Source organism: Equus przewalskii, chromosome 23 (genome assembly GCF_037783145.1).
Source record: "Equus przewalskii isolate Varuska chromosome 23, EquPr2, whole genome shotgun sequence".
Taxonomy (NCBI): domain Eukaryota; kingdom Metazoa; phylum Chordata; class Mammalia; order Perissodactyla; family Equidae; genus Equus; species Equus przewalskii.
In genome coordinates this window covers 17,027,691-17,044,808 of record NC_091853.1, presented here as the reverse complement: position 1 = coordinate 17,044,808, position 17,118 = coordinate 17,027,691, and the positions used below count along the sequence as shown (strand labels likewise).

Sequence of the window (17,118 nt, the reverse complement as noted above, 5' to 3'; positions counted from 1 at the left end):
GTATTATTATCCATCTATGTGAAACTGCAGTCTGGGTTTTCACAGGTGTGTCTAAATTTCCTACGTCCCAATTTCATACCAGGGAGCTGGACTATGACCAAAGCATAAATACAACTAAAGCCAATTTACTGCTTAACTTTTGGAATTGAAGTACAAGCAGAAAGAAAATAAATTCATTCACTGTTTTCACTGCTGTGCATATCATTGTTTCACTAATGTGGACATGAAGGCATTTGGAACTATAACATTCACATACCTACATCAGAAATAGATGACATAAAACCATCAAATGAAAGTTGGAACTTAAAACCGTAGAAATAATTCAATATTCTCTAAATCTTCAGTCCAGATTAAAAAGATAAACAAAAGTTTCATTCCCTTCCAGAAAGCTAGGAGAAATTAATCTGGGCTCTGGGATTAATTGAAAACATGAGTAAGATGAAATTAATGGACTTTTACTACTTGGTTCACTTGTTACATCATCTGTTACGTATGAATGTTTGTGTCCTTCCCAAATTCATATATTGAAACTCTAACCCCCATCTCCAAAATTGATGGCATTCTATTTTTTGAGAGCCCAGATAGAGCATTCATTATTTCTCCTTTCTTCACCAAAACCAAATACCATGAAGAAGAACATGACGGAGAGGCATTCTAATATTTCATTTTTATAAGGAATATGACTTTTTCTTTGAATAATTTCCCTTCTTTCCTGACAAGCATTAAGCCCAGAACTGTGGTAGGCACGGAAGTCAGGTGGCGGCCTAGAACACAGGAAAATCTGACATTTGCTTACATCAGGTTGACTCTTACAGAACAGTTTTGCACATCTCAAAAGGAGGGTGGACTAACTTAACTAGTACTGCTACTCAGTTAATATGTCTTAATAGTCCAGTGAGAGAATACTCTGCTGATGACCTTGATGGAGAAACAGATACAGACGATAATTCACATCACACAATAAAAATCGAAGACAGCATCACCTAACAACAAGACCAGCGACCCAATGACCCTGATGACCCCTCAGGGTTTCATCACTGAGAACCCAGGCAGAAATTCAAAATGACAGGGAAAAGGCATATATTAAAAGACATTAATATATCATTTACTCCTTTACTCCCCATAATTGTTAGTTTTAAAATTACAAAACTGATGATTTACTGCAAAAAAGTAAATATTACAAATGCTTATACACTAAAACAGCAAAACATTTACTCTCCCTTCACTCTAATCCTATTCTCATGAATTTCTGCTAACAGTTTGGAGTATAGCCTCTAGACTCCTCTATGGATATGTATCCACGTATATATGGATAGATACAATATGTATATAGAAACCAACACAGATTTCTTTTCCCACTGAATAGTATGTTACAGACACCTCTCCAATCACTACCTCTAGATCTTACTTTCTCAGGATTACATGAGAATCTTGTAATTGCATGGATGCACCATAATTAATGTAAGTATTCTTCTACTAGTGCGCAGGTATTTCAGTTATTTTCAGGTTCTCACAATTATAGTTACAAAATGTGTATCCTCGTTTGCATCTCCGCGTACTTGTGTATTTCTAAAGGGCCCGTTATACAGAACTTACTTCCATGGCGAGTTGTAGCTCAGAAGGCTTGGGGGAGTTCTGAAGGGGGACCTTAGTCCAGACTGGACTTGCCTCTAGGTGCACATTTTGTCTTCCTCAGTCTGATGTTTTTAACCAGCTCTGGTAATCTACCCATTTGACTCTCTGTCACAGTGCCTTTCACACAGCTTAGCCTAAGATGGCTTTGAAATTTCCCTACAAACCCAGACACTGAATTAGCTAGAAAAAGCATTTCACTCGAAAGAGGAATGAAGGCAGAGGAGGAAGAAGAAAGAGAAGAAAAGGGAGGCATACACAAACAGCACAATCCAGCAGAGAGTAGGCCCCTGCTCTCCTATCAACAGAGCGTTTATCAGCACGCCAGGCAGGGAGGCTTTCCGGAAAGGCCTGGACACATACCCACAGCTCGCAGTAGCTTTATGTTTGCCAGTCCTGGGAAGAAACTTGCCATGCTTGATAGACTAAGAAGCAGATAAAATGTGAAACTCTTAAGATTTCAAAAAGGAAAGCAACATCACAAAATCATGACAGAAACAACAGGATTACTGGCCAATGGTTTTTCCATTTTACCCTTCCTGGCTCGACTCCTAAGATCTAACTTACATACTAACCAGAAGTGGTTAGTTGGGAAGATGTAAAGAATCGTAATACTGAAGGAAAATCCTGGTTTAAAGTCACAAACTTACAGGAAAGGTGTGACTGTTAAACTAGAGAAGCTACTTGGCTCTGCACACAGAACAAGAAAGGAGACTGGAGAAGAAAAACCTAATTCTCACCCTTGCTGTGCCACCTGTGAAAGAAGGGCGTTGGAGAGGTCGCCTAACTCCACTGACCCCTCTCTGGATAAGAGACATAATAATACCTGCCTTCATCTACATGACACTGATCAGTTGTGATTTCAAATGACATAATGTCAATAAGGACATTTCAAGATACCTGGAGAGAAACCTAAATGTTAGCAGTCTTAAAACTACTTGCCATAAGTCACAAAGGGAAGAGACTGAAAAAGGGGAAATGGCTCAGCGAAAACCAATTAGCACTCAGGAAAATCAACTCAAAGGATGTGCCCCTTATAACAGAAAGAATGACATAGAATACAAGCCACAGGACATGTGGCTCCAGGCCTGCTGGAAGCCTGCTAGAGGGAGACAATCACTGTGAACAAATATTAGAGACACACACACACACCCCTCCTCAGGACAGATCAATTCAGGGACATCAAATTGTAACATAAACCACAAGGCACGCTTCTTGAATGACTTGTGAAGACTGAAGAAGTAATCTGAAACCAAAGGGAAAGGTTAAGATTGTGACATAATCTAAACTCAGTAAAGAGAAAAGCCAGTCCATGACCTCCTTTTTCAAGGCAATCTTTGGTGGGTTCCAGAACAAAGCCCCTCAGCCCCAAGGGGGAACGTATATCTGAGTAAGCAGGTCAGGTGGGGCCAGGGGCAGGGGCCCCAACCTGAGAGCAGAGGGGACAGTCAAGGTGGCTTTTTCTACCGCAGGCATTCTTGGCAACGTGCAAAACTTTGTGGTATGTGACCCTTTTCCTCCTACTGCAATGGTGTGTAGGGGAAGAATGACACGTCCAGATAATGTGTGGAAACAACTGACACAACTTCTAAGACTTTTCCCTCTAGGAAAACAGACTCCTGGGAAGAATTCATTCATTAATTAAACTCATATTTATTGAGTGCTCTTTATTTTCCATATTCAAAAAAACTATTTGTGTGATGAATGTCACATTAGGGGAGCCTAGGATCCCATAGAAGGATTTACCTTCAGAGAGAGCGAACCTCATCAGGGCTTCAAGGAGGGCCTCCCTGAGGAAATAATGTTAAAGCTGAGATTTTAAGGATAAGGAAGAATTAGTGGGGTGAAGACTCTGGGGCAACAGCATAAGCAAAGGTCCTGAGGTGAGAGAGAGCAAAACACTTTCAAGGGACATAAAGAAGACCTGTTTAAAGAGTAAGAAGAGAGGGGAGGAATGGAGCACAATGAGATTTGCTCACTTGATTTCTTAGCTAAACAGAAATCACATTTAATACCTGGCTGAAGATACTAGACAGATGCCTTAGCCAGAGGTACACGGAAACAGTACAAAACTTCTAGCCAGACTTGGGGACCTTCAGGCATGCAATGACTGAGGTGAGCATTTAGGCTGCTATTATGCTCAAATCACAGGTTTTTTAATGCATACAGGGATTTTAAGGTAAATGTATTAAATTATATTAAAATCCCATAGGTAGTAAAATACTCCAGAATCGGTAAAAGGTTTAATAAAAAATTTTCTAGGTATGAAGTCACCTCTCCCATGACGTGTAACTTCCAAGCCAAGAAATAAGATTACCATTACAAAAAGAATAACTCTGTTCATTTAGAGCTCTTTTCTCTCCCCAGAAATCTATTTGAGATAATAACTTATTGTTACTTAATCATCAGCAGAAGATAAGACATGAAACCATTTTTAAAAAGCAGCAAAATGTTTTTCTATTCTAGGATACTCTTCACCAATTAGATCTTTTCCTACCACAGACAATGAAAAGGTAAGAAGATCTTGCAGAGGGCGGGCCTTGAAGCAATGTGGCCTGTGACACCGCCATGCCTTGAGGGGGGAGCCAGTGCACTTTGTCCTTCAGGGAAAGAAGGCAAAGTCAACCTTGACATCAACTCTAAGCTAGACCCTCCACCTTGTTCTCCTGAGAACAAGAAAACTCTGTTTTCTCCTAGAAAACACAGCAGTTTTCCTCTGTCTCAGGGAAGGCTGCCAGATAGAGGCTGCCTCTGAGACCTCTAGCTAGATGGTTTTCCAGAAGAGAAAGAACAAAGGAAGATACAGAAATTTTTTCCCCCTTTTTTCTGAAAAGGCCTGGAAAGCACGGAAACATTATTCTCTGGACTTGTCAAGGTCATCTTGCATTATTTTCTTGTACTTTCCATTGTACATTTTGGTACTAGTCGTGAGTACGGATTAGAACACTGGGAGGGAAAGTGAAAGAGGAATTAAGAGAGGTCCAGGGAAATAAATGAAAGCAAAGCCAGAGTCAGAGCTAAGCACCAGAAGGCGAGCACAGGGCATGGAACCCAGTGAGGAGCCATGGGGCAGTTAAAGAAGAGAAAGGGTCCAAAGCAAGGAGAAGGAAGAGAAAGATTGTGAGAGGAAGGACACACAGAAATACAAAGTAAATACAGGTGGAAAGGGCCAAGAGTAGATGCAGAGGAACCTGAAATCAATTACCCAAAGGCAAGGGTGTTTACACACCTGTCTTCCATTCCCAAACTACAGGCGTAGGCCTTGGCATCTGAAGGTAATTTACAGAAATTGAAGAGAATTATCGTGCATAGATTTAACCCCCTATCACCAAACCTTCCTCAGTGTATCAGTGACTGCATTCTGTTTGAAGAGGAAAAAACTAAGAGGGCTCCTAAACGCCCACTTTTCATAAGCAGCATAGCCAATGTGGCTAAACACAGCCTTCAGAGTCAGACTAACTGGGATGCTGGTTCTGTGGCTCAGCATCTGTAACCTACCCACTTTATGCCTCAGCTTCCTCATCTTTAAAATGAGTATAACCACAGATCCCTCCTCCTAGAGTTGTTGTGAGGCCTAAAGGAGACACGAGATGTAAAGTATTTAGAATAATTCCTAGGACATACTGAGTGCTCCAAAAATATCAGCTGTTTTTATTATTTTAAAAAAGAATTGCAGTCTTTAAAGACTAAAGGCAAAAGGAACCACGCATAAGCACTGTACTCTAGTTGATAAAGTTGTTTTCCACAGGAGTACAAGTTAACAATTCTGATACTGCTATACATTATAATGAATGGCAGATGGTGGAAGCCAGTGTTCTCACTGTTGGAGAGAGAATTTACAAATAAGCAAGGGCGGAGGCTAGAATGATCCTTGTGGTAATGGATTAGAGTTGGAGACTTCAACAAGAACTCATGCTTAGCATAATACAGATACAGACGGCTATACATAGAAACATTTATAGATATGTGTATTTACATAATTAGCATACATACATATTTCCTAGCCCTGTCAGCTGGGAGGGCCTAAAAGAAATGACACACCAGTAGCAATGAGCACACCTAGCACCCAGATCTTGGTTTCTCACACCATTCTTCAATAAAAAGAACCAGGTCTCCTTGAAGAAGTGGCTGATTCTAGGACTGGGGCAGGAAATACACAAGATGAGCCTAGAGCAGCTCATTGTGCCATAAAGGAAGGAAGAGCTCAAGCAAACAAATGATAGGAGTTATGTCAAAGTGACACAGGAGTCAACCAAAAGAGCTCCCACTGGCCAAAACTAGAACAGTCTGAGGAAGAAAATAAATAAAGCATTGTGCTGCAACCCAAAGCATAAAGGAAACATCCATGAGTCTCCACTGATACAAATAATGACTGACTAAATTAACAAAAGGGGCGGACAAAGCTCCCATGCAGAAGTTTTCCAAACAAAGTAAGTAGATACTTCATCCTAAAAGAGGGGAGCATTAACTCCCCACTCTTCAAGTGTGGGCTGTGCACAGTGATTTCCTTCCAAACCATACAGAATGGACAGAAAGGGAAAGAAGACGTTTTCCGTGGAGAAATCTGAAATCAGCCAAGTGATCAAGCCCAACAGCAAATCACAAGGCACAAATCGTGTTGATGGTATGCATCCTTGATATCATATGATGAGAATGGCATTTTAGCTCCGTGATATTCCTCTCTAAACCTCATAAATTCCATCTAATTATGAGAAAAATATCAGTCTAATTATGAAAAAAATTCCAATAAAGTGGCATACCACAATCTACCTGACAAGTACTCCTCAAAATCTTCAAGGTCATCAAAAACAAGAAAAGTCTGAGAACCTGTCACAGCCCAGAGGAGCCTAGGGAGACATGACAACTAAGTGAACTGTGGTATCCTGCATGGGATCCTGGAACAGAAAAAGGACACTAGGTAAAAATAAGAAAATCTGAATAAACTATAGACTTTAGTGAATAATGTACCGATAGTGGTGCGTTAATTATAACAAATGTACTATATGAATGTAAGAAGTTAATAATAGGGAAAACTGTGAGGGAGGTAGACGGGAACCCACTACTATCTGCTTAATTTTGATATAAATCTAAAACTGCTATAAAAAACATCTTAATTAAAAAAAAAAAGGACAAACAAGAGGGTCCAGACTAAGTACTTAAGAAAAATATTCTCATTTTTCTCCCAGGGAAACAAGTAGAGGCCACATGGTATAGAGGTTAAGGCCTGCATTAAATTACAGCTCTTTCACTTATTCATTGGATGACCTTGGACATGCTCCTTAACCTCTCTGTCTCAGATTTCCCATCTGTAAAATGGGAATAATAATACACAGTTATTATGAGAATATTAAAAGAATACACAGCAGTTAACACAGGGACTATTCCTGCTAAGCAGTCAATGCATTCTAGCCATTATTATTAGAAAGGGACATTGACACTCAACAAAATTATTTTTCCGGGACCTCAATAACTCACTATTCTCCAATTCCTCATGGTCTGAGAAGGGAGTTTTTATGTTATAAATAGGCCTCTAATGAAAAAATTGCTGAGGCCTTCTATAGTTCTCACCATTAGAATGGCGTTTCCGTTGGTAATGACAGATGCTACCAGGCAGCAAGAACAGGAAGCAGGCACTCAGATGGATGGGCCTGACCAATCTGGTCTTCCTTCTTCTTTCCTCACGTCCTGCCACCCATCTCCTTCCCCAGGAAACAAGTCTAACTTCTACATTTCTAACAGCTGTTTGGGGACCTTGCTCAGGGTGTTCATTCAATAATAAAGCCAGGCAAAACAACACAGAAAAAAGGAGAGAATCCCAAACTGAAAGATCTCAGAACACTAACAAGCTAAAACAATAGCCACGCAGTGATACTACACCCTAGTTCATCCTGTGCTTCTGTCTGCAGCGCTATTGCTGTGATACAGGCCACTGTGTGTGTGTGTGGGAGGGGGTGGGAATCATGAGGCCCTCAGATCCCAAAGCTCTTTCTGAAATGGCAGGCTTGAGAGCAAAATGGTAAGAAGTTCAGGTCTCAGAGTCAGCTGGACCTGAGTTCAAACACCTCCACTTAACCAGCTGCTTGATCTTAGTCAAAGTACATAACTTTTCTCAAGCCTCAGTTTACACACCTATAAAATGGGCACAATATCTCACAGTCTATCTGTGATGGTAAGAGAAGATAGAAAGTGCCAAGCAGAATGCCTTGCAGTAGTAGGCACACCACAAATTGTAGCCAGTGGAGGTGGCAACACTGGTGATGTTGGCATCGCCATTGTCATCAACTCCGGGGCTACAGAGTGAATGAATCAAGGAGTCTGGTTGTGATGTCTGTTTACCTTTCTCTAACATGTACAAAATCTCAGGAGATTCTCAGGTGACTGATTTTTCTTCTTTCCAAATTGCTGATTATTGATATTGTCTGACTCCTCCTTTATTATTAGAAAAGTAATTTCTGCTCGGAAGCCTACTCTCTTCCTTTAAATGCACAACTTTGATTCAAGATTTCAATGACTTTTAAAACTATAATTTCTATTTGTCTTTATCCAGATGGATGTTTTAAAGACAATACATTGGCTCTTTTATGTAGCATATTATTTCTCCATTTCTTGTTTTACTTTTACTTTTTAAAAATATTCCTTTCACACTATAGCCTTTAATTCTTCTAAATTTGGAGTTTTAAATCTTATTTTTGCTCTGTTCTTTACCCCCTCTTTCTTTTCCCATGTTTCTTACAATCACTCAGATTAATTTCAATTGCCTTCTTAGGGTATTTGAATTTACTGGGATGAATATTGATTGCAAGCTCTCTGGGAAGATTTTTTTTAACATTTTCCACTGTTAAGTTTCCCAGGCATTAAAAAATCAAAGCCAACTTTCTTTAACTCATCTTCCTCTTCTTTAAAATGTTTCCAATGCCTTGGATTACTACTATTTATATGACTCTTTACCAGGGGCTAAAATCTGGTGTCGCTATTTACAACTTCCGGGAAAAGATTACAAGAATGACATTCATATCATCCGAATGTGTGACGATGAAAGCAGAAAGATTTCAACAATGTAAAGCATTGCTATGGTAAAGAGTTTGAGAAAATAAAACATGGCATTCCAGGAGGAAACTGATGAGAGCCAATTAAAGAAAAGGAAACAGAAGGTACTTCAATATTATAATAGTCATTAAAGGAAAGAAATAAAAATGTGTCATTTATTTATACATAAATAAAATTATGTATAGATAGATAGATATTCTAATCTCAGATCCATTTCAGAGAATGAAGATTCACGGTGTCAGGGCTCCGTATGGTCAATATCCCTTCTTTACATTCTCTTTGCTTCTGAGTTCACTGATTGTAATGAATCTGCACTAGGGAAAGTTTCCTTTTTCCATCTGGCTCAGATTTCATGATTCTAAATAGACAGCATTTTATCATGTAAAAACATCTGCAGGACGGAGGAAAAGAGCACAGGTAGAATGAAGAATTTCGAAACAGTGGCGAGTTTAGGGAGTGGAGAAATAAACACGGCACGCCTTACTACACACATCAGTCTTGTGCTAACGTCAGAAATCACTGTGTGGCAAAGATTCCAACATCTAGAAGCCTTGGAAGTTGAATTCCTTGCAACTGAAGGAATTCTTGTTTTAGCCAGATTAACTATAAAGTTTCTCGATACGGCACAAAGCCTGAACTGGGCACACTGGGGACTGGAATCACAAGTGGGAGTCACGGCAAAATCTGATACTTTTTGAAATTCATGAAGAACACTAGCCGTTGTGGTCCAAGACACCAGAAACCAATCTTTCATGCTGTCTGTTTCATCGGTATTTCCACATTTTCCTTCTTTGAAGTCCTCTTATCCTCTGACAGGTTGATTAGATCCATATTTAGAAATACAGGAAAGACTACTCTTGGGACTTGGGAGCCTGCATGAAATGTAAGCTTTGCTCTATGCTCTACATCAAAAACTGAAAAACCAAACAATAGTTGAGCATTTTTCTGTTCGCGGTCAAACCCAACAGGGATTCCCCACCCCCACCCCACCCCAGGTCTGCAAAACTGAATGCATCTGCCTTAAAACAGGATGTTTACTTCTTAGAATATCACTGAATTCCTGCCGTCTGTTTCCCACCTGAAATCACAAGAAGACAGATTCGCAGCAAAGGAAAACAGTGGGCATTTTGCCACTCTCCGCCTCATCCCACAATACAATGCTTGAGCTCATCTCTTTATTTATGATCACAGTGAGTGGTTGTGATGTCACGATTAATAACAAGCAAGTCAAATAAGCTGTCTATGTTTTCTTCCTATTTTATCAAAACTGGTTACAGAGCCTTTCCAACAGAGAAAAGCAGTCAAGGGAACCTCTCAAAAATTCAATATAATATTTGGACCACATTTCTGTTTCTGATATTCATGTTCATTTTTAAAAAGATGAAGAAAAATCCAAATAAATTTTATCCTAGACATCATTAAACTTGAAAGGACCTCCGAGATCACAGACTCCAAACACTCATTTTTCAGGTACAGAAACTGAACCTGAGAGAGGTCAAGTGACTTGGTCATATGGCTGGTAACGAATCTGAGTTCTCCAGACTGCTTATCTGGGTCCTTTACCTTCCATGAGGCTGGCTCCTGGGCCACCTCAGTATTTGATTCCCCTAATTATAAGAAAGGACATGAATAAATAAATTTCCAAATAAGCATAGTCCTATTTTTACATATATTTAGATATTCATAAATAAAGACAGTTTTCACTTGAGAGCTGCAACCTCATCACTCGATGTTTCTTACCTTGGCACTATTGACATTTAGAGTCTTTGCTGGGGGGGAAGGGAGATTGTCTTGTGAACTGTAGAACGTTTCACAGCAATCCTGGCCTCTACCCACTAGATGCCAACAGCGCCCCTCCACCAAGTTGAGACAACCAAAATTTCTCCAAATATGCCAAATGTCCTCTGGGGGCAAAATCGCCCCATTGAGAACTGCCACATAGCCGTATCTCCTACACATCCATCAGCCATCAGGATGCCTTCGATCATTGCTACCTCACATGCCAGAACTCGGGGATGATCGAGAAACGTTCAATGTGTTACGTATGAAATGGAGAAGGTGCTTCTCTGATTTCCTCTCAGAAAGACAGAGCAGTGATCCTATGTGGTCACAGAAATGATCAACAGAAAGATAACTTAAGAAAAAGCAAAAAATGGTAAAATGAGAGGCCGGCCCGGTGGCGCAGCAGTTAAGTTCCCATGTTTTGCTTCGACGGAACGTTCAGATCCTGGGTGCAGACATGGCACCTCTTGGCAAGCCATGCTGTGGTAGGCGTCCCATATATAAAGTAGAGGAAGATGGGCACAGATGTTAGCTCAGGGCCAGTCTTCCTCAGCAAAAGGAGGAGGATTGGCAGCAGACGTTAGCTCAGGGCAATTCTTCCTCAAAAAAAAAAAAAAAAAACCGGTAAAGTGAGATAAGAAATAATAAAAGGAGAAGCAGGGGAAAAAAAACAGTAAGAAAGAAAGACAGAAGAAAGGGAAATGGAAGGAAGGAAGAGGTCAGCAGAGAGAAGGGATTTCGGCATTCCAGAATTTGTAGGACAGAGCGACCCATTATAAGATAAGGCGGCATATTTTCATCAGGCATAATTTTTTTAAAAGGCAACTCAGTCTGAGCAAAAGGGTCAAGAACTTTCTACCAATTCATTGTGAGGCTTTGGGAAAGGACCATTGTTCCCAGATGATGGACCCCTCAGGGGAGTTCTCTGTGAAGCTCTTTGTTAAAGCCTCATATGCTTAAAACTGCAAAGCCCTTTAAAAAAGCTTATCCTGGAGTTTCACCCACGCTACTGTTTCTGGTGTACAATGAATGTGAATGAAGTTTTATAATAGGTCTTTAAAATAATGAGCATGACTCGTCACATCCAGGGTACAAATCAATTTTCTTTAACTGCTACTTCCCAGAAACCTATTTAATCTCAAAACACCTCCTGGGAAACAGAAAAGCTCTGGATATTTTTCAGACTGTTACTCTCCTTGGAGAGTTCCGGGGGCTGGTTGAACGGTAGCTCTAGATTTCGCTCAACTGCAAAACATGTGGATAACAACATGCTTATTTCTGAATCTGGTCGAGGTTCCATCTGACAAGCTGGCCACTCAATTCTGACAGCATGTCTTCTTTTCTATATGCTTAAAAATACTCAATCTAAAGAGGTTCTTTTTTAAAAATTATTTCACTAAGTTTTCCTGGATAAACAAAATTAACAATAACAACAAGAAAACCCCTCTAATCCTACAATTCTCAGACTTTCAAGTACACAGGAATCACTTGATGATCTTGTTAAAAGCGCAGATTCTAATCGAGGTCTAGGGTGGGGCCTGAGACTCTGCAATGCCAGCGAGCTCCCTGGCGATGCTGATGCTGCTGGTCCATGGATCATACTTTGAGGAAGAAAGCGGTAAGTCAAATCCACTCCCCCAAATCAGCTGTCTGATTATACTGTTTCCCTCCCGCAAAGACTTTTTAGGCCACTGCTTACCTGGGGAAGTCCAGATTCTCTCGTGAGAAATGAAATCCCTTCATGACAGCTCCAGCTCCACCAACTCCCTTCCCCCAACACGGACACTGTGAAGCAGCCACTGCACTGCCGTGCTGTTCCCCGAAGTGTCACGCATGCTGCATTCCCCTAATTTGGTCCCACTTTTCCCTCTACCTGGATGGCTCTACTGCTAAAATCTTCACCCTCCTTCAAGGCCTATGTCACTTCCTCCAAGAAGTTTCCCCAAGCCCTCTGGGGACAGACCATCGCATCTTGCACTTGGCATTCCAATATCTACTGGTGTGTTTGGTTGTCTGGGAAGTTATGGCCCATCCAATAAAACTATAAGACTATCTGGAGCCTAACTTGGAAGTTAAAAAGATACTCAGTTTTCTAACCGTCACACCCCTGGCTCCTGAAGGAAAGAGTCCATCAGCCAACCCTCCGACGGGCTAAAAATTCCACAGGATTATCCCTCCAGACTTTTGGCCCCAAAATGAATATTTACCACAAGTGGTTTGAAGCACCTTGGCATACATCCCATCCACTCAAGAGCATCACTGCACACAGTGATGCACCCCTGCATCATGGATTTTTCTTCACCGTCTTCTGGGTCATTCTCATCAGCATAAACTGCCTCCCATTTTTAAAAACAAATACATACACACAATGAAAAAACCTCCCTTGCCCCCAGATCATCCTCCATCTCATTTCTCCATTCTCCTTCACAGCAAAACTCCTCCAAAGTGTCGCTGAACTCTCCGTCTCCGCTTCCTCGCCTTCCGTCCTCTCTTGACCCACACCTCCATCCACCAAAACTGCGCTTGTTAAAGGTACCAAAGACAGAACCGTTGCAAAAGCAGCAGTCACTTCCCAGACTCCTCTCACTTACGTATGGGCAGCATCAGACATAGCTGGTTACTCCCCGCAAAATTCCTTCTTCACTTGTCTTCTGGAAACAACTTCTTTCTTCTCCTTCCCCCCCAGCTGCTCTCTTCCAATCTCCTCTGCTGGGCCCTCTACTTCCCTAACTCTAATACTGGAAGGAACCAAGGCTCAGTCTTTGGAGCTCTCTCTTCTCTATCTACCTTTCATCCCCAGGAGGTCGCATCCAGACCCACAGCTTTAAATACCATGTATAAACTAAAGATGTCCAAATTGATACCTCCAGTCCAGACTTCTCCCTCAAATCTAGACTCATCCAATTACCTCAAAATTAACATGTCTAGGATGAAATTATTGACACATGCTCCCCACCAAATCTGCTCCTCCCTACCTGTCTTTCTTATCTCATAAAGCTGAGGTTCTGTTCTATCAGTTGCTCACATCACAACCTTTGGAGGCATCCTTGCCTCCTCTTTTTCTCTCATGTGCCCCATCCACTCCATCAGCACATCATGACAGCAACACCTTCAAGATCTGTGCAGAAGCTGTTACTACTATAAGTTACTACTACTTGTTACTAATACCACTATTCTACTGCTACGACTCAAGCCCATGCTACCACCACCCCTTGCCCAGACCCTTGTAAGGGTCCTAACTGGGCTCCTTGCTGCCACTCCTGCCCCCATCCCCACTGTCATGGTCCATTTTCCACACAGATCCAGAGCAAGCCTGATAAAATATAAATCAGGCCATAGCACTGTTCTTCACAAAACCTTCTAAGTGCTTCTAAGTGCTCATAGCACTGTTCTTCCTCAGAATAAAATACAAGCACCTTCCCTAGGCCTCTGAGGCCCCATGTGATGATCTGGGGCCCCCCGCTACCTCCCAGATCTCATCCCCTAGCACTTGCCACTTCACTCACTCTTCTCCAGCCTCATTTGCCTCCCTACCTTTTCTCACTGTTCTTGCCTTAAGCCTTTTCCACATTTTCCCTCCCTGGACGTTCACAAGGCCTAGCTGGCACCACATTCAGGCCTCTGCTCCAGTGTCACCAGAGCAGAAAGCCCATTCCTGGCACCCTACGTGAATCAGACTTTCCATCTGATCTAGCCCCTTGTCCTACCGCATTCTTCTTTTTTGTGTGGATTCTTTGTCTCTCTCTGCTAAAATACAAACTTCGTAAGAGCTGGGACTTATTTATTTTGTCCATAGCTGTTCCCCTAGCACAGGGCCTGGCAGACAGTAGGTGCTCAATACATTTTTACTGGATGAATAAATGAATATCGTTACACAGGGAGAAAATAATTCTATGATTTTATGCATTATGGAAAAAACCATGGCACCATTCCAAAGAAATAAAAAACTTTACTAAATAACATTCTCTTGAGGTAATAGGTCTTGACTGAGAGCTTGGAACGCCGAGAAAGGCATACTCACTTCCTGATCACCGTCTTGGATTCGGATGAACTTTGCCGTCCATCTTCTTCACAGTTTGGGCTTGTCAGGTTTCCATACCTTTACAGACAAAAATAAACAAACAAAAAACCCGTCAATGGCGTTGGAAAGCAACTCTCTTCCACTTCAACCATTATGCTTTTCAGGCGTAATCAAGGAAAGAAATATTTATGAAATAGCATCAAAAAATGACACTGTTCTGTTAATATTTACTTAATGGGTACATGTATATTTTAAATAGAAGTGATTTAACAATGAATCGCACTACTGAAAATGTTTAATATTTAATATTTCTTTGAATTTTTTTTAGGTGAAATTAGGCCCTTCCTCTTAGTGGGAGAATCAGGTATGTTACAGGATGCAAAGGCGGCAGATTCCTCGTGAGCTCTTGAGCACACAACCCTCCTCTCTGGCCCCGCTGCTGTACCTACTGAAGGGAGACGGGACTCAGCCTGCATGGCTTCCCCACCTGTGTCACACGTGAGCACAAAATGACGACTCCACCCTGTGCTTATGAGTCTGGTCTCCTTGAGGATAAGTCCTATTGGAGAGGGTCATGGAAACAACTCTGGACCCTCAAGTAATGGCTGACATAGAGACAAGGACTGAAGAACAGAATTCATATGTCTCAGCAGCCAGGAGAGCAGCTGTGCGTACAGTGAGGCCAGGCTGATCTAGACTTTCCCAGCAACGGGGGAAGGGAGACACAGGAGTACGACTTTTTGGAAAGCAAGAGGTGCTTAAATTTAAAAATTTGTCTCATTTCAAACTCAAAATTTACTAAATAATTGATCAATCCCCAATTACACTGTTAGTTGTTCTTTCAACTCCATATGTAAGCAAGCCTATTTTATACAGATATATCATGTTTTGTTTGGTTCGGAATGTACATTTAGTAAACTCACTCTAAATTCTAAAGGAGAAATCTTTATATTAACTTATAACGCCTAGACTACATCTGTAGTTTCTCCTCCCATCCGTGAAGAATTCAGAGTCCCCGGAGTTTCACAAGCTGGTAGTCCGTCCCAAAGTTTTGATAACAGAAAGTCTATAATTGGTGGCTTTACATTTTTAAAGAGCACACTTTGTCTTCTACTAATGGGATTAAAGGCCCAACTACCCTTATGGTTCCTTGTTCCTAGGATTTACAAATTCTTTTAAAAATAAAAACCCACCATCTGGTTTGACCGAATGCCAGTCCATCTGGTCTCCCCATCACCCTACACCGGGAGGTTCCAGTTTGCGCCCTTAGGCACTAGCCCCCCTCCCATCCACCTGCTCCTGTCTGGAGCTCATCAGCCTTATGGACTTCTTGGCCTCCCGAAGATGTTTTCCACTGGGCTCCGCCCTCCCTATTTCTCTTCATTCTGTTCTGCACCTGCTATTTAGAGGACTTCCAGGACTACTCTTTGATTTTCCTGAGATAAGAATTCAGTCAGATTAAGATTTACTCAGTCCCATGTGAGCAAGGAAGGGATGGGAAATAAGATTCCTAGTAAATAAACAGAGTGGGATTTTTTGGCTCTCTCCTTGGCCACCACCAGAGCGAACCATGTCCTCATGTTCTCTCAGAATAGGCTTTGTGGTTTATTTGACTAGGAAAGATCACAGTGGGTGCAGTGAAAAGTGGGGCTCTGGGAGAGCCACTCCACCTTCCACGGATCTGACTAGAGTGATCCATAAACTCTGCTCCTGCCAGCCCTCGATGATTAAATATGACACTTTGTTTTTGTCACATTCTGTGTAACTTCATTAATTCTCTCTCTGGTTATCCTAGAAATACTGCATCTTTTATCTTCCAACTGGAAGCCATGAGAGAGAGAAAAAAAAAGGGAGAAAACTTTACAAGGGAAAGATACACATTTTACTGCTCCCGATGTTTTCCTTTTCAGAGATGTCTGTACTAAAAATTTCCTGATCTTCCTATTTCTGTCTTTACTTTAGCTTCTCATGCTCTGCTGTTCTTTCTCTATATTTTTCAGACTCAGAGCTGAGATGCTGGTTGGGATGACACAAACACCTATTACAGTTCCTCTCCCAGAATGTGAAGCCACAGGTGCTGTCAGATGGTGTCAAAAAGGACTAAACAATTTACACTGGTAAACAAAGTTCTCTCTCATTAATTAACCTGGTGCCATCTGCTCAGAACATGTGCTCAGAAGACCACATGTCTATTTCTCCCTGCCACCAGAGAGTCTACAGCTTCATAATCAGGACCAGAATGATTGGTTGATAGTAATTTGGAGGCCAGTGAGAACCATCAATAACAAGGCATGTGCGACAGTGCACATGGTCCAGGTGCTCAGGCTCAAATCCACCAGGAAATCCTTTTGGCTCTGCCTTTATAACATATCCTGACTCCAAACATTTCTCATCACTTCCACCCTGCCTCAAACTACCACTATCTTTGGCCTAGATCAATGCAACGGCCACCTAACTAGTCTCCCAGCTTCTACCAGCAACCATAGCAATCCTGTTCAACGTAAATCAGATCATCATGTCACTGCTTGGCTCAAAATCCTCCCATGGCTCCCACCTTACTCTGAGAAAAGGCCAAAGTCTGACCTGTCTCACAAGGCCCTAAATGACCTGTCCCTGATCTCTGACCATGTCTCCTA

General features: G+C 41.5%; 1 protein-coding gene across 3 annotated transcripts in view; it reads right to left on the bottom strand.

The window, feature by feature from the left end:
* RGL1 (ral guanine nucleotide dissociation stimulator like 1) overlaps positions 1-17,118 on the bottom strand; it is a 239,722-nt gene that overhangs the window by 46,536 nt on the left and 176,068 nt on the right. For all 3 annotated transcript variants that reach the window (XM_008521854.2, XM_008521839.2, XM_008521846.2), the window contains one exon: positions 14,483-14,560. In XM_008521854.2, coding sequence (XP_008520076.2) covers positions 14,483-14,560 — 78 coding nt within the window. The remainder of the gene's footprint in view (positions 1-14,482; positions 14,561-17,118) is intronic.